General features: G+C 44.9%; 1 protein-coding gene across 1 annotated transcript in view; it reads left to right on the top strand.

Moving 5' to 3' along the window:
• The window catches only part of CSMD2 (CUB and Sushi multiple domains 2), a 490,403-nt gene that overhangs the window by 78,737 nt on the left and 390,071 nt on the right, over positions 1 to 21,595 (top strand). Inside the window, exon 3 of the mRNA XM_054999125.1 lies at positions 17,669 to 17,876. Coding sequence (XP_054855100.1) covers positions 17,669 to 17,876 — 208 coding nt within the window. The remainder of the gene's footprint in view (positions 1 to 17,668; positions 17,877 to 21,595) is intronic.

Consider the following 21,595-nt stretch of genomic DNA (forward strand, 5'->3'; position numbering starts at 1 on the left):
AGGAAATGGCTGCTTTGGAAGGCAGACTCTGTGGAATCGCATACCCAGAGAGCTCCATCTCCTCCCAAATTCTGCCCTCCGCAGGTGCCACCCCCAAATCTCTAGGAATTTTCCAAGCTGGAATTGGCAGCCAGAGACCTTTAGTCTTCTTGATGCTCCAGGACAGCTCATGTGCCTGAGTGGAATGAATGCCCGTATCATATCACATGTCATAATGTTGCTGTATGCTAGGTACACACTGAGATTGCAACCATGGAGAGAAAACATAACTTAGCAATTGGCCTTTGGTCTTCGGGGTACCAGTTAGGGCTCTGTCACCTGATTTGTCTCCCAAGTTAACATGCCTCCAACTTTTCTATCCCAGTGCATATAGTTGATGAGCACCCTCATGGTGTAGGATGCCCCAGCTCTGTAGGTGGATAATAATCCTTGGTGACAAATTTCACTTTTCTTTTTGAAATTTTAACACTTTTCTTGATATTTCACATATATAGTCCACAAATAGGATCCTTGATATTAACTTTTGGTGAAATTCAGTGATGGCCCATGGGAGAATGCGTAGCACCTCCCCGTCATGAAATTAATTTGTTAAAATTTTTTACCTGCCATCAAAATTCCTTAGATCAAGACGAGTTAGCTGTGTTAGTCTGTAATTGCAAAATAGTAAAGAGTCCAAAAGCACGTTTAAGACGAAACAGCTTTATTGTAGCATAAGCTTTCGAGAACCACAGCTGTCTTATGAACAGACCCAGGACAGGCAATCTTTGTCGTGTCTGTTTGAGCCCTCAGAAAGAACAGCGGCATTGGTAAGAAAGCACCTTTCATTGGCACACCTCCTACCACCGTGCATAAGCTTCACAGTTACACAGAACTCTTTACCAGATGTAAAACTGCTTCCTCCCCCTTGCAAGGATTATATGGAGCACTGTGGGTCTGTAGTTGCAAAATAGTAAAGAGTCCAATAGCATGTTTAAGACTAAACAGCTTTATTGTAGTCTAAGCTTTCGAGAACCACAGCTCTCTTCATCTGATGAAGAGAGCTGTGGTTCTCAAAAGCTTGTGCTACAATAAAGTTGGTTAGTCTTAAAAGTGCTACTGGACTCGAAAATATTTTGCAAAAATCCTTACATTCTTGCCATAGCAAGAATCTCCTAGATGCTCCTTAAACTTTACTTTTGGGTAGTCTTCTTGGCTACTCTCGCTGGTGTGGTAGCAAGAAATCAAACTTTCTGTAGAAACACTTTGGTTTGTGTGTGTTTTTTAAAAAAAAATTGAGTTGTTTGCAAACTTGAAGAAGTATCTGTTGACTGTGATGGAGAATTCTTTTGCATTTCATTCTAGCCAGTTTCTTACGCATCTTTGTAAACATCAGCCTTTTGTTCTGCAGTTAAAAAACCACTCTCAGCGACAATGGGCGCATCAATTATGCGCCACCACCTGCAGCCCATTAGAGGCGGAATTGCCCGGAGAATACTTATCCTGTTCTGGAAATTAAGATCACATCCTTGCACAGCCAGCTCTGGATTTGTGTTCTTAAGATTGTTTTCCATGGTGATCTTGTTATTTTTTTCCCCGCTTGGATTGTTTCAGTTACCTTTATGCCGTCGACCTAAACGTTCCTGTTCTGTGCCAGAGTGGCACTACTACAGAATGTGAGCAGTCGTAGAATACCCACTAGACTATTTCTTTCCATATAGGTCAACCCACACAAACCACACATTGGAGCACCATGGAGAGCAGATTCACTACAGGAAAAAAAAACATTAGAAGAGCAAATCATTCAGATGACAGAGCTGAAAAATACAAATTGTTCCAGAGCCTGCAGAGACGTAGCACCCTCTTTAGAGTAGAACTTCCCTAGGGCTCATTTCGAGGGGGAGTGCACAGGAACGCAGTTCCGGCAGTTCACCAAAGCGGTCACGTCAGGTGGCCCCGCCCACCTGACTCTTAGCCATTTGGGGACCGTTTCAGCCTGGATTGGGGCCGAAATAGCCCGGATCGGGCCTCTGACGTGTGGTGGATCGTTCTCCCACTCATCAGCGGCCTGATCGTGACCATTTTGGGCCCCTTTTCAGCCATTTTCAGCCCCTTTTTGCCATTTGGGGCCCAATTTCAGCCCTGAATGGCCAGGATTGGGACCAAAACAGCCAGAATAGGGGATGCCAGGGGGTGTGGTGTATGCAAATCAGTTATACTTATGACACACTTCCAGTGATGGCAAGAGGTGTGGCATATGCTAATGAGCTATACTAATGAGTTCCTCCAGCTCTTTTTCTACGAAATGACCCCTGGACTTCCCTACACCTGCAGATCACATGACAACCAGTGGAATCAGGACCCCTGCAGAGAAGCTGAGAGGCCGCCTCTAATCCCACTCAGGGAACATGGAAAATCTGGAAACCAAGGAGGGTGTGGTTGGACCCTTCCACGTGAACTAAGTGTACACCAAGAACATGGTTCATATTCTCTGCAATTCTCAGGGGCTCTGCATCAGATGTAAGAGGGATCCTTGCTTAATGCTGGTGTGAGAAGTGTTCTTTAAAAGGAGAAAAGTTTCAGAACTTCTGCCTTAAAGGATAACTCCATTGGCAGAAGGGGCAGGAGCTGTTAAAGAATAATGGATATCCCAATAAACTGTTAGTTGCTTGTTAAGAGGTCTAGAGAAGTCAATAGGTTGCCCATAACTATCCATCACGTCTTCTGCTGAGCGTGCTTGGAATAGTCTTCTCATTTACATGAGCTTCTGTTAGTAGCATAAAACAGCACTGTTGCGGAAGATCTGGCCCAACCTGTCCTCTCTGCCACCACCACATCTTTTCAGCAGGGTCCTTCAGGAGGCTCCTGGCGTTTTTGAAAATATGTTTTGTAATCCCCCTTGAGTCTCAAGCAAGAAAGGTGAGCTATAAATGAAGCAAATAAATAATTCAAACAGATACTTCGTTTCAGTTAGGCTGCGGTGCAAAGGATGGGCTACTTTGCCTTACGCCCAGCACCAAAACGGGAGACTGTGCTGAAATGGGGTTTGCTATGAAAAGGAAGACAGTGGATGTTTTTAGGAGGAATGTTCTCCCAGGAGTCAATGGTTTCCAACAAGTGGCTTGATTCTTATGCCACAGTCGATTCCCGAGTTCTGCTCTTTAACGAGACACAGAATTCCTCTTAGTTACACAATAGCGTTGGGCCCTCATCATTTGCGAGGATAAAGGGCTGGCAGCCTGCTCAAAATGAGAGAGGATTGCTCCACTGACCCGTAGCACAAGTTTGGGGCAGAGAGCCTTGCCTTGTGCACTGATTGGGTGGGAACGAGTTGGCACTTTGCTTCGTCTGCCAGTCAGGGAACACCTTGCAGGGGACAGACCAGGAACTTCTAAAATTCCACCTCCTGTTAGCATGGTGGATTCTAGACTTCCTACATTTAGAGGTGTCTTGCAGAAACATCTTCTCAGATAATGAAGAATACGTTGCCCATTTTCAGTACCTTTTCCCCCTTTCTCCTGGCAGTACAAGTTACTTAAGGAGTGTGCACAAGGCCCCTTGAAATGAACACAAGTAGCTTTAGAGTTGCCAGGTCCCTGGACTCCCTCAACGGGATATTGGCAGCTGGCACTTACCCCAGTTTCTGTCTTTATGTTTGTGTGCAGTGTGTGCACGCGCTCCTGGCTCACATGATGATGCCACTTCCGGGAAAGTGACATCATCACGTGGGTCAAAGGGCACCCCGCAGGTCAAAGGGTCCCTTGTCCTCGCTGCCGTGCTCCTCTCACCACCACACGCTCTTGCTCCTGCCACAGCCTGCTCACTGCCACGGCCCCTTTGCAGGCACGCAGCCTACAGGGCACAATTCTGCCCCAAATGGGCTGCTGTGGGCATGGAAGCGTGCTCCCTGCCCAGAGGTACACCATGCTGCCGGCGGGGGGGGGGGGGCGCCCTGGGGAGTGTGTCCTCCCAATGGCCAAGTAAGTGGGTGCAGGGGTGGGGAAGGGTGGGAACAGGGGATCCCCCACCCCAGGTGGGGGAATGGTAAACCTAAGCAGCCTGGATCTCATCATACAAGATTTAGAAGTGAAGGAAGGGCTTGGAAGCTTGATGGGAGACCCTGAGCTAATTGTACACCCTCAACTTACCTCACAGTAGTGTTGTGAGAATAAAATGGAGGAGAGAGAATGACATAAGTTTGTATGGATCCCCCACTGGGAGGAAAGGTGGGGTAAAAATGAAGTAAATAAAGATTGGTGACTTTTAAAATTGAGTCTCTTGAGTTCTAGCATTCAGTAGGTACTGTAGAGACTAACAAAATCTATTCCAGCATAACTCTTTGCCTGGTAAATTGGTTCACAAAACCTTATGCTGGAATAAATGCTGTGAGTCTTTCAGGTGCCACCCTATTCCTGTTTTGTTTTGGCTACAACAGACGAACAAGGCAGCTTCATTGGAATTATCATTGATTATTTCTCTAAGTTCTAGGAATAGTTTCTCTGCTCAACAGCCAGTTATCAAACCCTGAGTTCCAAAACCATTTAAATCAGATGCATTATTTTCATTGCCCTGTTTGGAAAGAAGAATTGGCCTGCGCGTGGGAGGCGAATGTACTAAAATCCAAAGCATTAACATCTTTGTGGGCTGGCTCTGAAATTGCTAATGTCTTGGAATATACAGCCGCTAGTCTCCCAACCTCCTCTAAGGACCTTTTGGGCTCTCTCAGGCTATTAAATGAAGATTCTCACCTTTCAAACAGATTGAGAGTCCTTCTGAGCAGAACTGGATGGTGGGGCGGGGGGACTCGCTTTCCATTTGCTTAGATAGTTGGAATCCAGCTTCTCGAAACATGCATTTTTGTGGCCTTGTTAAAACCATTGAAAATGCAAAGCCAGGTGTCTTCAGACAAATAAAATAAATAACATCCAATTTAAACTGCTTATAAAATCCATTTCTTTATAGGCTGTAGTGGGTTGGAGCCAAAACAAGAACGTTGTAAACAACAAACACGGCAGCGCAACTGTTTCCCGTTTCATATTATTTGATTGTGGGTTTAATTGTTCTTTTCTTGTTTTATGAGAGGGCCTGGAAGATGTCACCCTTTCCGGATGGGGTTGCATTCCCCTTGAGAGAACAGGTCTGTAGTCTGGGGGTGTTCTTGGATCCAGAGTGACTGCTGGATAAGCAGATGGCAGCTCTTACCAAGCAAAGTGGCAGCTTTTACCAGCCTTAACTGGTTAGCCAGCTACAGCCATTCCTGGGCGGAAAAGATACGGCCACTGCAGCACATGCCCTGGTTACATCTAGATTAGATTACCACAATGCACTTTCATGAGGCTGCTCCAAAAAGTTTTCAGAAACTTCAGTTGGTGCAGAGTGCTGCAGCCAGGATGCTGACTGGAGTGGATTATAGGGACCATATCTGGCTCATCTGCAGTGGCTCCTAGGCTGTTTCCAGGCTTATATGGTTTGGGACCAGCATACCTGAAGGACCTTCTACTCCCTTATGGTCATCTTCTAAGGGCCAAGCTACACATGACGAATGACACTTGAACGGCAAGTGGATTGAGTGGAGGGCAAGTGAACAGGGAGAAATACACTTGCCATTCAAGTGTCATTCGTCATGTGTAGCTTGGCCCTAAGACTCTGATTGGGATGCTCTTGCCTTCTGAGATTAAGTGGGTGGCACCCAGGAGAAGGCCTTCTCAGTCATGTCACCAAAACTTTTGGAACCTTTTTCCTCAGGGAGACTCGTCTGTTGCCTTCTGTTTCTATCTTCTGCTAGTAGATGAAACTTTTTTTTGTTTCATCTGGTGTTCCCTCAGTGAGACCTCTTTCCCTCACTTTGTTTTAATTATAGTTTTTATGTGTTTATAAGCATATTGCATCTTAGGTTTTAACTGTTTTAATGATGTGTTTTTGTTTGGTTTTAATGGGTTTTAGGAAACTACTATTTAGAAATACTTTTACTATGCACGTTTTTAATTTGTTAGCTGCCTTGGCAGTGCTGATCAGCGCAGAAAGGTGGGCTATAAATTTTGTAAATAAATGAATGAGAAGAAATAATGAAGGGACAGTTCACAGTTTGTGAACAGGGTCATATTTGTGGTTGTTCGTGAGTCCCTGTTCGTGGATGGCAACAAACAAGAAACATCATGCTCGGGTTTTTTTTTTCTGTTCGTGCCCATCTCTACTTGTGACTCTAACAGGGAGCAATGATTTTATCAGATCACTTTCAGCTCTTTAGGGGAGAAAAAACCCTACAACTTTATTTTCTAGCCACAGAGACTGCATGTTGCTAAACAAACAGCCCTTGCCTAGTTTGTTTGCTGAATTTAAGTGAAGTTGATGGGTTTATGACTCCGTTTGGCAGTTCAGTGCAGACTCAGTAAGCCAGCCGAAGAAGCTGAGAACATTTGTAATGCTGCTTTTTAAGCATATCAAATATGCATTACCTCATTAAAAATGTCCTGGCCTATTATAACTGAGAACAGTTTTTTGTAGTGTACTGTGCCCAAAATATGTGTGTGTTTTAAATCCAGGGTTGTTGACAGGCACTTTGAAATGTTGTTAACAATAACTTAAAACCATGCTCATCAAATTAGGGGAAATGTTAACAAACTGTTATTATTTGGAGTTGGAAGCTGTGAATATTTTAAAAGGATTTTTTAATTAAAGTTCCAAGAACAAAGGCGACGGTTCTCCGGGGGAAAAAAAGAAAGGCCAGCTAGTTTATGCGATTTAGAGTTGGTTATGACATAATTTCCCTCTGAAGGAGTGCTGTGGGAAGATTTCTGTGGATGACTACATGGCTGCTTCCGCCTGAAATTTCCCCAGGAGCACAAGCATCGCTGCTTTTTAAGGAGCCTTTTTTCAGGATGTCACACTTCTTTGTGAGGAAAATACACCAGGTTCCTGGGTTTTCCCCTTTAAGCTGGAGCAAAGAAAAACCTCCTCTGCAGTGGCTGTGAGCAGAGCCTCTGGGTAGAAGCTCTGTCCCAGTCAGTCTGTGGTTGGGGCTGAGCTTAGATCAGCCCTCAAAGCAGCCCCTCCACACCATGGAACCCAACCAAGTATGTGTGTGTGGGAAGGATGTCAAAATGGAACATTTAAATGTACAGCTACAGAGCCTTAATAATTTCACACTGGTTTTAATTTTTTAGTAATGTTGTTCTTTTTCTTCAATAATATGTCAGCAGGACGTAACCTCTGAGGTCAGCCTCAGAGTCCTCTTGAGGAGCAGAAGGGAAAAATGGAGGCCTGAATCGGCCTGGATTGGGGCCAAATTGGTCTGGAATAGGCCACTGCAGCACACGGGAACACTCCCACACTCCACAGTGGCCCGTTCCAGGCTGATTTGGGCTGGATCACACTGCCTGGGTGCACAACCTGACCCGCGCCTCCCCTGCCAGTCAAGTGGGCAGGAGTTGGGGGGTGGGAGTGGGGGATATCCTGCCCCCAGCTGGGGACTCACAACCCTAAGTCCCTCAGTTGTGCAGAACCCACTCCTCCATTTGATTACAGTCCTGTTTGGTAGATTTCACTAACAGGGTCCATAATTTCAGAATTAGATATCAGCACATTGTTTAAAGGCAGAAAGGTGGTATGGTGTAGCCTGATCTTGTCAGATCTCAGCTGCTAAGCAGCATCAGCTCTGGTCAGAACATGGATGGGAGACTACCAGAGAAAACTGGATTTGGCTATTGGTTTGGCTAGGGTTTTTTTTTTGCTTTTTAGATGCAAGCTCTTGGGGACAGAGTCTGAGAGAGGTGGCGCACACATTTCCTAAGCGAATACATCTAGAGAATGAGGATGTACTTACTAGATAGAAAATTTGAAGGCTGTAGGAAAAAAGGAAGACCCAAAACAATGTGGCTTCACTCAGTAAATGAAGCCATGACTTCCAGTTTGCAAGACCTAGGCAAGGCTGTCAGTGATAGGATGTTTTGAAAGTCATAATTCATAGGGTTGCCATAAATCAGGAGCAACTTAATGACACATAACACAACATCAGTCCTATGAGTGGCTGACAATATGAAATACTCAGTTGCCCTGATCAGGTATCAGTTGCTTGATGCCCTATTGTTTACCTGTTGCACCGTAGCTCCAGTTCTGGCTCCAGCAATATTTCAAATAGTATGATGTCAGCCATAAACTCAAGAGATTACACTCAACAATCCAGGATTGTTTCAGCCTCAGTCTCCCCACCCCCATTTTTAATATAGTGTATGTTAAAATGACAATTTCAAATCTGGCTTAATATCATAACTAGAGATGGGCACGAACCGCATTACAAACTTCAAAAACCCACGAAGTTGGCGATCGCGCAGTCGCGATCCGGCAGTTCGTGATTGTCCACGGCAAACGAACCAGCGTTCGGAAGAGGCCTGGTTCGGTGCATTCGGCTGCCGTTCAGGAAGGCAGACAGTCAGGCGCCAGCAATGAATTCCCCTGGCAATGGAGCCAGGGGAATGCCTGAACTCTGTCTGTGCTCCTTCTATTGCCCTGGAAACCCGAATGGAAGCCCAGCTTACCTTGATTGGCAGGTCTTCCTTCCAGCCACGGAGCTGCAAAGCGGTTACAAGTAGGGAGAAGACAGCCAGGGGAGGGAGGGGGAAGGGGGTGTTCTGTAGCCATGGACACTCCAATCTCATCCCTGCAAACCCTGATAGGCAACTTTGACGGCCAAACACAGACCTCCTGTGTTGCTCAATGGGACCTGTGCTTATAAATAGCTGTGGGCTCCCAGGCTGGGTTTCACTTTCAGCAAGCAGTGGAGTGGGACAGAGCTCTTGCTTGCCACTTGCTAGCCTTTGGGGAGAGAGACTGAGAGTATAATTGAGCTTGGATTTTTGTGGGAGTTTCCTGGGGGCCTTGGATAACTCCAAGATCCCTTTTGCAATCTTGTCCAAACTTGGGTGATGGCTGTAGGAGAGCTTGCAAAACACTCCCCAGGAATATGAGCTCTCTAAGTGCCACGGGGGCCATTCCACACCCCACGAACCGCGAACCGCGAACTGGTTCGGTAACGGAAAACGTTTGTTGCAGTTCGCAATCTCGGGATCGTCATCAGCACTGAACCGCGAACCGCTGGTTTGTTAAATTTTGTTTGTTCGTGCCCATGTCTAATCATAACCTGCAGTCCCGGGTTGATCACTTTTACGCAAAAACTACCCCTTCTTTCCAAGTGATGAAGGATACCACTTCAGCTTGAAAGTTTTTAAAAATAACCTACTTATCTTAGGGTTTTAAACCCACTTGCAATAAATAGGTGTTCATACTGTAAAGCCGGAGAGAGCCCCTTGACTAACACATCCGAAATGCCATTCTGTAGAGTGTCTTGCAAAGTTAACAGGCTTTCACTGCGCCTTCTCCATAAATAGTGCGGCGTTTTTGATGGCACTTGAACATGCACCGGTGACATGCCGCCACAATACAAGTCAAATTAATTCTTAGTTTCCCTTTATCTTCGTACCCATGTTTTCCTTTGCGTGATCCTCCTACTTTCATTTGCTCTAATAGCTTTGCATTAATAGAACCTGCTTGTACAGGCAGATAACCTGTAGCAAGCGGCGGATCCAGTTCTGTTCTCCAACAGCACATGCTATCAGCTGTTCAGTGACATCCCCAGTTCTTCTTGGCAACATATAATTTATGTATTTCAGCTTGTGGGGGGGGTAGCTCCTTCCCCTGTGTTCTGGTACTGCGGTCTTGAGTCTAGCTTCAAGCAGCGCTTACATGCTGTTAAGGCACGATGCTACCTGGGCCTCTAATGGTCACATCCCATCGTGACAGGGTGGGGGCTGCCGCAGGATCACTGACTTGACCCTCTTTCTTTACAAATAGATTGGTGTGCCCATGCAGGATGATTTAAACATCTCCTTTGCCTAATTTATTCTGTCTGTGACATTTTATTCGTCTTCATGCTGGCTTTGGCATAAGCGAGTGCAATGCAATTTGCATAGGCACAGTTCGTGTTTGTGCTGTTCACTGTGCAACAACCTTAAAAGGATCCTGGAGTCTTGGAATTGTTCTGAATTTTTGTTGTTGTTGCTTGTCATTTGTATAGTTATATTCAGGGTTTTTTTTCGGGGAAAAGAGGTGGCGGAACTCTCGAGGGAAATGAGGAAGAAACATACGGGATTCTTTGAAATAATATTATTTTCAAGCACTATTTCCAAGTATTTTCAAGAGGTGCTGGAACTCCGTTCCACCATGTTCCCCCTGAGAAAAAGCCCTGGTTATATTTGTGTCTCCGACAGGCAGAAAAACGGGCTGTAACCACAGAGAAAAAATAATGTGGGAATGATGCAGCTCAGTTTCCATGGGAGATGTGGGTAGTTTTTTACGTTATCACGGGTTGGCTGGTGAGGAGGCAAATGCTATCACTAGTGAGGTGGAGTGGGGTGAGAGTAGCCCATCTAGAACAGATCCAAGAATCAGCCTGTGCACATGGCTGCCAGTTTTGGTCATTAAAAAGTGTTGCTCTGATGTTCCATGTTTCTTGTTTTGGCTGTTGGCCATTCAAATGCCACGTGCACAAACAGAAGGAAAACTGCTCAATGGGTGGGGTCCCCCATCCATGTGGAACTGGGGTCAGATTCATAAGACATCTTCTTAATCCAGAAGCTTTCCACTGCATGTCAATATGGTCACAAATTAAAGGGCAAGAGAGGGAAGGTGTCTCTTGAGGAGAGAGATCCCTAGGACAGCAGTCGGCGGCCTTTCATGATTAAAGAGCCAATGTCACTTCGAGCAAGAGCCCATGTAAGAAAGCCTGTCTGAACAACTAACAATATTTGTAAAAGTTAACATTACTCCTAATTAATATGTTGCTTAGTAATCTACCAGTTGTCTACACTACAGCCCAAACACCGTTTGTTGTGAGTCCTTTATTAGGAAGTGGCACACACGAGGTTTCACAATATCGGAAATAAACATAGGAGCGCCCTGTGTGATTGTTTAGTGTACTGGCATAAATCTATGCATGGTTTGCAAAGGGATTACTGACATCTGTTCATCCATAGCATTTCCTTGTCTGTAAAAAATCTCTAGGATGCTGCTCAGTGCCATAATAGTGAGTCTCTCTACACAATACTTTTGACACGTGTTCTTCATGTGTCAGGAGGTGCAATGTTAGCCAGGAAGTGTAGTTATAAATGACAGATCCAGCAGAGATCGCTCTGGGAGGGGACAGATTCTCTCACAGCCCTCTGCTGCCTCTGGCATCTCCCCTTCTGGAGCCTTTGCCCTGCTGAGGCTTGGCTAATTCAAAGTTTTAAGCAGCGAGAGCAGCAGGGTAAAAGCTCCAGAAGGAGACATAGTCTGGCATGCCAGAGACGGAAGAGTGCTGTGAGAGAATCCATCTCCCTGGAGCCATCTCCCTCAGCTCTGTCTTTCAAAACTACACTCCCTGGCTAACACTGCAGCTCTTGATACTTAACAGACACGCACCCGGCGTCTTGTGTTGAGAGACTCTGACTTTGCCTGCCATTTCCTTCACATCTGGGTTTTTTTAGCATCCCACCAACCCTTCCAATATGCCTTCATTTAGGGGTCCCTACTCCCTAACCTTTTTGACCCTGCAGGCGTCTTGGGAATTTTGAGAAGGGGTGGCGAGTTTTGAGAAGGGATGGCCTCTCTACAATGGATGCCACAGGAGACTGAGTCAAACCCCAAATGGCTGCTGCAGGAGGTGAAGCCAAACACCATACCTGCCTTCTCACTTTGCAAAAGCATCAAAGAAGGGGACTAAAGAGATGAAGGAAAGCCCAAGCAAGGAGGGTGGGGAGGAGGATTGAGAGTTGCTCAAAATCTGGAATTAATTTTAGAATTCCTTCTTTTGGAAACTTTCCTCCTTTCAAGCGAACTGCCAAAGGAATAAAGAGATGGAAACAGGGGAAATAACTCCTGTCATTATCAGAACTATAACATGCAAGGGTCACATCCAACGACTGCAGCAGAAACAAACCCATGAACTTGAATGCTAGCATGATATAGCACTTAGCAGGAGTCCCCAAGGTTGTGCCCATGGGTGACATGATGCCCACTGACAACTCTCCTTGCAACTGTTGGGTGTTTTTAAAAAGTAGGTGGAGCCAAGTGGGGCTTTTGCTATTGGAAATTATCTGATTGGCTGTGCAGATTTTTTTTTAAAGTGGCTTTAATAGCAGCTGCTGCAAGAGCATAAGGATCTTCATTCTATAACTGAAGGTAAGCTGTGTGTATGCAAGAAAATATTGTTAAGCAGTATGTTCATTTTAAAAGGCGTCCTGTTAAACCGAGTTTCTGCCAGAAATGTTAGAGTTACTATTAGAGTTATGAATACACTTGGCATTCTGAGTAGGATCTATCTCTTGTGGCAGCCATTTTGTGGTTGGCCCCATCTCCTGTGGCAGCCATTTTGTTTCTGTGCCCAACACCCTGTGGGCCAAGCTACAAGTGATGAATGACACTTGAACGGCAAGTGTATTTCTCCCTGTTCATTTGCCCTCCACTCAATCCACTTGCCATTCAAGTGTCATTTGTCACTTGTAGCTTGGCCCTGTGTCTGAATTCCGAAAGTATCCCCAGACCCCTGATTAGAGTGTTAAACTACAATCTGGGTGACCCTGCCATGGAACTTTGCTGAGTGACCTTCAGCAAATCACATTCTCACAGCCCAACCTTCCTCACGGGTTTGTTGTGAGGATAAAGTAGAGAGAGAATGTTGTAAACCAGTTTGTGTTCCCAATGGGGAGAAAAATGGGATATAATGAAATGATTAAATAAATAAAAACATAGGTTGTCACAAGATTTTACCTATGTTAAAATTTGAAGCACGACTTAGAGAGCTCCTCATTAGGCAGAGATGCTGAGGAATTTAGGTTACCCGAAATTTTAGTCAGATGATCAACACTTTACACATCTGTAACTATGATTTTTGCTGGAACAGTCTTTTGCTTCCAAATTGGTCTGCCCACCTCAGGAAAAATGTGCGTGTGAGAGAGGACAACCTGTAGACAGCATCTTGCGGGCAGAGAGACAAATGGCCCTGTGGAGCAGCATTCCCAGGGGAAGTGATAGTCGTTATGTTCTTCTTAGTACTTAAAATCAAGCCGAACAAATCACTTGTAAGCATGCCTCAGGGAATATGCATGGTACAGCAAGATGATGACCTGGAAGACCTTGAAAAGCATTGTAATTCTTAGTAGCCATAGATCTGGAGTGGAGGGGGAGGTATTCTGCCTTCAGCTCCATGCAAAAAAGAGAGAGATCCAGTGACTATATCTCGTTGATGATGCACGTTGTGATTACTGTCATTAGACTTTTGAAATGTGGAGGTGAGTGGGGGAAAGAGAAAATTTTGAAGACAATTGTGTTCATCTGTGATTTTTTTTTTTAAATCTCTTAATTTCAGAGGAGAAAGAGAGGATTTCAGGGTGATATGTCAGTCGATCAATCAAGCTTGGCTTCGGCGATAGGCTCACTTTACTGTTATATACTCCAGTTGCCATATATCCAGTGTATGTGGCATGGATGGTAAACAGATACAGTTAAATAAAGAAGCTTTAGAACAAAAATCAACAACAATCAGTCACCGACACAAGAGATAATTCAATACAAATCACTAAAATGATATGAAATATTGATAAACGGAAGAACATGCAAAATCAAGCAATTATAAATTAATTATCTGTATTGTTTTCTTACCGGTTCTGCTGAGATTTGTCTCCAAGATCTAGCATCCCAATTTGTTTGGTGGCAGTATAGCTCTACAGTGTAGAAGTAGATTTGAGGCTTTATTGTGTTGCTATTGAGACTTTATCACAACTACTATTGTTAGTTTTCTGTTTTGCAAATCAGACTTATAAAGAACAAGGTGACCTGTAGTTCCCTGGTGAGCTTGGGATTTCAACCTGGGATAATAATGCATTTCAGAGAATAAATTGAACACCTAGTATGGTATAATTACCAAATTGACACGAAGCGGGCTTTAAACAAGATGCTTCCTGTAGAAAGCAACAAAAGGAGACGAAAAAGAGATAAGGTTATTTTGAATTCCCAGAAGTAGGTGACATTGTACCAAAGTGTGACATGAACACTTGTGTGGATCAGAGCAATGATCTATCCCAGCGGTCCCCAATGTGGAGCCCATGGGCACCATTATGCCCACCAAAACCTTTCCTGGTGCCTGCCAAGCTTTTTTTAGAAAGTAGGTGGGGCCGGGTGAGGCTTTTGCTGAGCATGGCATCTAATTAGATATTGAAAATTTGATTGGCTGTGTAGATTTCTAAAAGCATTGCTTTGGCAGAAGCTGCTTCCACAGCACAAGGATCTTCACTGTGTGACTGAAGGTAAGCTGTGGCAACCATTTTGTGGCTGGCTCCTCCTCCTGAAGCAGCCATTTTGTGGCAGCCATTTTGTACCTGTGTCCACAATACTGTGTCAGAATTCCAAATGTGCCCTCAGGCTCAAAATGGTTGGGGACCCCTAATCTATCCAGTCCAGCATCCTGGTTCCCATAATATCCAATTAGCTCCTTCTAGGAAGCCTCCAGGATAGGGTTCCCATTCTCCTGCCTGGGGCAGGGGATCCTCCAATCCCACCCTTTCCCCCCTGCGTCCACTTACTTGGCTGGTGGGGGGAACACTCCCTGGGGTGCCCCCTCCCCAGGCAGAGCAATGCGCCCCCGGCCAGGGGGTGTGTTCCCACACCGCAAGAGCGGTCCATGGTGGCAATGGTGAGAGTGGGCCATGGTGGCGGCAGCAGGAGTGGGCTGTGGCAGCAGAGAGAGCAGGCCACGGTAGCAGTGGAGAGAGTGGGCTGCTCTTGGCACTGCCGCAGCCCACTCTCACCGCAGCCACTGCTGCAGCCCGCTCTCACCGCCACCAGATCCCCTTTGTGCCAAACGAGTACGGACCACGGCAGTGGAAGCGGGAGAGGGCTACGGCTGCAGCCAGAGCTGCCCACGCCAGCAAGGACAAGGGCCCCCTTTGACCCAGGCGCCCTTTGACCTTTGCCTGATGATGTCACTCCCAGAAATGACATCATCATGCAACCTGGGAGCATGTGCACGTGCAAAGAAGAAACCCAGGGTAAGTGCCGGCTCCCAATCCCCTGCCAGGAGAGTCCAGGAACCTGGGCATCTCCCATGGAGGGATTCCAGGTCCCTGGCAGCCCTACTCCAGGAAGGGGACAAAGGCATTAGCCTTCCCTTTCTGTTCCCTATTACAACTGGCATTCAATCTCATCCTACCTCTAAACCCGTTGGCTCAATTTTAACCATTCTAGTTAATAGGCACTTTTAGATACTACTCTCCATTAATCTGTTTAATCCCCCTTTAAAGCTGTTTGAGCCAGGGCCCATAACCCCATTTTAATTCTTGAAATTAATTATACATTGTGCAAAGAAGTACATCCGTTTGCCTGTTCGGAATCTACTGCAGATCGTTTTTAGTTGGGTGACCCTGAGTTCTTGTATTATAGGAGAAGGCAAGTCCCCTCCCCCTTTTTTATACCTTGTGGATAATTTCATAAACCTTTCGTAAATCTTTCAAGCAGGTTCTGTCATTGTCATTTCTCAAAAGTCCCAGAAACTTTAGCTTTTCTTGAGAGGGGAGGTGTTCCAGTCTGTAGAGAGTTGAGGACTGCCCTTTTGTGTATCTTTCCCAACACTATAATGCAACATCCTTTTTTGAGGTGAGGGAAACCATAATGCTATACTATCCCAAACACATTATGGTGCTTGTAGGGTTGTTGTTTTTCCAGTCCCTGTTACAGCCTTCCTCAGCCCAGCGCCTCGGTGAGGCCCGCTCTCTCATTGGTATACTGCTGCACCTGGAAGGCTGATATATTTACTGCTGCAGTGACACCAAGAGGGACAAAGCCACACATGCTCAAAGCCCATTTCAGTTGTAGTAGCATAACCAGGTTCAGCCTCATGGCCATTCTCAACAAGAGAGCGGGCCACCAGTCCTCCGTTTCATGTCTTCCAGGGGAGGGGACTGGCTCCTGTCTTCTGATACATCTCTCGTACTAGATTTTAGGACTGCTGAGGGATACTCAATTGACATAAAAGACAAGAGAGCCAGCATGGTGTAGTGGACAGAGTGTCAGACTATGATCTGGGGATACCCAGGTTCAAATTTCCACCATGGGAGGTCATTGGGTGACCTTGGCCTGTCACAGACTCTCAGCCTCACCTACCTGACAGGGTTGTTGTTGTGAGAGAATGGGGGAGGCAAGAACAATGTTCTAATCCAGTTTGAGTTCCCTGTGCAGGGGGAAAGCGGGATATAAATAAATAAATGCATATTCAGTGCATCTTGTTCTCAAGGGTGTTAGAGAACTTTATGAATGACAGCCACACCAAATCACCTTCCCGGGTTCAAAAGCGAGCAATAAAAGCAAACAAGCTTAACGATGAATCCAAGAAGATGTGAAGAACAGGAAGTGCCCCTGAGCATGTACAAAAAGTTAATCCCCCACATTTGTGGTTAAGGGGTAAAACTTTCTCAGACAAATGCCACAAATCCCTAGCTGCCTTGAATTCTGATGCCTCGGTTTTTAGAAATTAATTGTATTTAAGGGATCTATTTCACTTTAAGAAAATTGTGTTCTGCCTTCCCAGTGGTCCGAGGCATATATTTGGATTCATTTAGGTGCAGTAAACGTGTATCGTTTAACCTTACAAAAAAAAGTAGTAGTAAAAACAAAAAAGCCATTACTTGATTCAAAATGTGGGATCTTATTTGCTTCTCCATAGAAGAGCTCATTCACAAAATCATTAAGTAGTGGCCCAGCACCACCACCACTCCACCTGCTGGTTCAGAGAAGATTCCTGTTAAAGCTTGAAAACAAAAATAAAGGAACTCTCATGTTTCCAGAGGTTTCTCCACCGAGGAAGGAATCACAACTCTTTAGTGCAAAGTTCATTCTCTCTCCTCTGTATCCTGAATCCATCACTCATAGTGAATTGGAAGATATTTTTTCTTGAATTCAGTGGTGTGTTGATAAATTTGAGATCAGTTCCACCCCAGGTTTTCAGGGCTGTCTTGGGCTGCTTATGCTACCCTCAAGAAAGAGTGTTGCTGTATTCTGTGTAAGATATTGCCCATCTCTTTCTGGACAGGAGCTGGATTTGATAGCCACTTGAATTTTATATATGTGTATGTATATATATATGTATGCAGGGCTCATTTCGAGGGGGAGCGCACAGGAACACAGTTCTGGCAGTTCCCCAAAGAGGTCACATGTCAGGTAGCCCCGCCCACCTGACTCTCAGCCATTTTGGGCCCGTTTCAGCCTGGATTGGGGCTGAAACAGCACGGATTGGGCCTCTGACGGGTGGTAGATCACTCTCCCACTCAGCAGCGGCCCAATCCTGACCATTTTGGGCCCCTTTTCAGCCATTTTCAGCTCCTTTTTGCCATTTTGGGCCCAATTTCAGCCCTGAATGGCCAGGATTGGGTCCAAAACAGCCAGGATAGGTGATGCCAGGGGGTGTGGCATATGCTAATGAGTTATGCTAATGAGTTATGCTAATGAGTTCCTCCAGCTCTTTTTCTACGAAATGACCCCTGTGTGTACGTTTGTGTGAGAGACAGATCGACAACAGGAGGAAGAGAGGGAAAAAAATAGACCAGTTCTGCGTCGACATTTGCGCTTCATAGAAAAACACACCTGGCTTACTTTTGTGCTTGCCTTTCAGCTGACGATGCATGTGGTGGGACCCTTCGGGGGCAGAGTGGAATTATTTCAACTCCCCATTATCCTTCGGAGTATAACAACAATGCGGATTGCACATGGACCATTCTAGCAGAGCCCGGGGACACCATTGCTTTGGTGTTCATGGATTTCCAACTGGAAGATGGATATGATTTTTTAGAAGTTACAGGAACGGAGGGGTCATCGCTATGGTAAGATGGCTGTTACGCTTACTTATATGAATATAAGTTAACACAGAGCTAACCATGGCACCTAGAAATTTCATTGTGGTATCTGGTGCCTGCGCAGGAAGTTGTCATGGCTTGCTTATCTGTTAGCTTTACACCATTCAGCACTGGTAGATGGATTCATTTGTTAACTAGTTGCTTTCCATACTGGTATAATATTCAGTTAAAATGAACTTTATAAAGTCATGGTGAAGTTACGAGAAACTGGAGAGATGTTCATTTAGGGCTAGAGGTTAGGCATGCCAAAGGCACACAGACCTCTACGTAGTAAGTCTCAGTTCAGAAATCTCTCTCTATTTTTTTTACTCTGTGTCTTGTAAAATTTAGAACTGACATTGACAAATGGCTGGTGGGGGTACCAGCTGCAAGAAAGCAGAATAACCATGGGGAAAGCAGTGTAGTTGTGCAAATTGGAAGCATCTGAAATCACCCAGATGAAATTGAACAGGCCCCTAAAAGATCACCTCCCTACTCATGGCCAGTAAATAGAATGTGAACCAAACTAATCTAGTACTCTCACCAGACTTTAACTTCTAAGGGCCAAGCTACAAGTGACAAATGACACTTGAATGGCAAGTGGATCGAGTGGAGGGCAAGTGAACAGGGAGGAATACACTTGCCATTCAAGTGTCATTCGTCACTTGTAGTTTGGCCCTATGATTCTTTGGGAGAGGTTATACCATTTTACACTGTTGTAAAACTGCTATGAATTTGTAGTGCTGAGTTTCTTGGAAACAAAGCGACTGTTTAGGGTATCTTTCTATGGAAAAAGTAATAATTTATGCATGTAGTAATATTCCTTAACTGTTGTCACAATATAGGGGTACCTGAGATAGTATTTATTTGTCTGGTGTAGCAGTGATTTATCTTATTACTAAATACCAGTAAAATGGCAATTAGGGTACTTGTCTGATTGCAACCTCTCCCCCTCCCAATGGGATATTTGTTAGGAATGCCTGTCAAAACTGTTACACTTGTAGCAATGTAGGTATGTAATTGAGCTGGGTGTTAAATCTAAAGGTTTGGGATGGATAACAGCTTTTGCTCTCTCTTTCTGGACACTAAAAACTAGTTCAGATTTTTTTTTTTAAAAAAAAACCCTGTCTGTGCAGTTTCTGGAAAATTCCCAGGCTCGAGCCTTGGTGAATCTTTAAAAGAAGAAAATGTTGAAACTTTGCAGCAGCTACTGAGAATGCCTGAATGTGTTTGTTGTCCTGATTTGATGCATAGATGGTATAATGAATGAGAGCACTGGCAATTGAATTTGGGAGTTGATGCCATCACTTAGGGAGGCTGGATTCAAGACTGTAGATCAACCCTGGCTTTGTCTTGAAGTCTGTGAAGCCAATGCAGAGATTCTTTTCTGCCAGTGCATTCCATGTGCATCTATTCTCTTAATGGTGAAATGAAACCACAGGATGACATCCACAAGTGAAGTTTTGTTCTTAAGGGGGAGAGTCCACGATCAACATTTGCAGCATCACTGCTATTAAAAACTTTTTTTAAAAAAGTGTGCAGTAATGAAAAATTTCTGCATAATTTTTGATAGCTTGGTTAAGCTTTATAGCGGCAGACTCCTGCCTTGGATATGTGTCTCCTTTCTAATGATTTTCATTGCACAGGGCTGGTTAACTAGAATTTAAAGTCCTTGATGTAACGGCCATAACCTTGCTTTTTACAATTTTCCTGTGCTCGAACGTGATTATTGCAAAAAAGATTTCAGTCTTTGACAGTTTGGAGAGTGGGGGGAAATTGCTAACGTTTTTTTTTTTTTTTTTTTTTTTTGGAAATTGCTAACGTTGAAGGTGCTCTAAACTAAAGCTGCAGACAAATCACACACACATACACACGAACACACAGCCCTCATGAGTTTTGCCTCCTCTTTGTTGCTGGTGATGGATATAGATTTGAAGAAAAGGATTTTATATATTACTTTTATATATCACTTATATGCCTTGCACTTTTTCCCTATGCTCGGGAGCAAATGTAGTCAAGATGTACGCAGGCCCCAGCAGGCCAGGTTGAGATATATCAAAAATGGTTGATGAACTATGAAGGTTGGTCCGGTGCTATTGTAGAGACACGGGGTAGATCCAGCAGTCCGCTAGCACAAGAAATGTGCATCTTTGTGCAAGGACTGCAGACGTTCCTTGCTTCAGAAGCCATTTCCAACCCTAGGAAAATTTATTCCTGGTGTCACAGGACCTGTGTGGAGTAATATCCAAGCAGACATCCAGTGATAAAAGAGGCAAGAATGGCAATTTCGCTTCCTTTTCCCTTCCCATGGTAGCCCACAGACTGCATGGATGTGACTGTGTACGGGTCCCGTGACCCCAGAAAATCGACTTGGTTGGGATTGGAAATGTTTTCTGGAGAGATGGGAAAGCGGGAAAGATCAGCACCTGTTTTCTGCTAGTGGATTGCTGCATCCAAAGTATAGGAAATTGAATAGGCAATGCCAGTGGTTTTTTGAGGAAGAACTCAATGTGCTTTAAGACAGGGTTATCCCTTGGAGCGGAGTGGAGCAGGTGCAAGGAAAGTCTGGTTGGCTTTACCCAAGCATTAATGGGAAGAGAGCGGGCCCAGGGTGGGGGGAATTGCAGCCACATGTTGGTAAATGTGGCGTTTGGGGGCTTAATTTCCACTGTGCAAACATACCAGTAGTGTTTCCTGTTGGCAAAAATCTTCATCAGGCCATCCTCTGAGACGGCTGCCTGCTCCAAGGCTCCAGGGCCTTACTTCTCAGGTGGAACTGTAACCCCTCCGAAGACTTAAGGCCTTTCTTATGATGCCAGTGCAGTGAATCTCATTTGTCTCTCCTCTCTCTCTCTCTCCACCTGCTGTGTTAGAACACACACACACACACACACATAGAGAGAGAGAGAGAGAGAGAGAGAAAGAGAGAGAGCAGGAGCGCTGGCGAATAAAAGATGTACCAGATCACTCATGCGAGAGCCTTAAAATAACACAGACTCCATCTGCTTAGAGCCAAATCAATCAATCTCCCCTTGTAATCACAGTTTTGTTGCTCTTTATTTTGGTAGTAAATCATTCTTGGTCATAAAAAAGAGTGGGCATCATCTGGTGCCTGACAGAAATGCCATCACATCCAGGTGTGAGAGGGCCTTAAGACCGTGACGACCTGTTTTTTGCCGTCTTTTTATTTCATTTATTTAAAACATTTTACTTCATTTTTCTTGGTGGTTCAAGGCTGCTTACAATCATAGATTAAAAACATTGACAGTTAAACCAATATAAAACACCTACCCCCCAATCCCCCCCTTAAATGTTGTCTGTCGATTTAGGGTTGCTAACCTCTATAGGTGGTGAGTGGAAATCTCCCTGATTTATAACTGATCTCCAAACAACAGAGATCAGTTCTTCTTCCCTGGCCACCTTCTATGGCACTATACACAGTTGAGGTCCCTCCCTTCACCAAACTCCACCCTCCACAGCCCCCAAATCTCCAAGAATTCCCTACCTAGACCTGCCAACTCTATGGTTCATTCAACCCTCCTCAAAAACCCTGGGAAACAGACAGGCTTTGCAATGCCTCCAGAAGTTCTCATTCTACAAAGCAGGGGCCACAATGGAAAATGATTGAGCTCTGGATGATGCCAAGCAAGCCACCTTAAGAGGAAGGGTCACCAACAGAGGGCTGCTTGAAGACCACAGTTGGCACA

Source organism: Eublepharis macularius, chromosome 15, assembly GCF_028583425.1.
Source record: "Eublepharis macularius isolate TG4126 chromosome 15, MPM_Emac_v1.0, whole genome shotgun sequence".
NCBI lineage: Eukaryota > Metazoa > Chordata > Lepidosauria > Squamata > Eublepharidae > Eublepharis > Eublepharis macularius.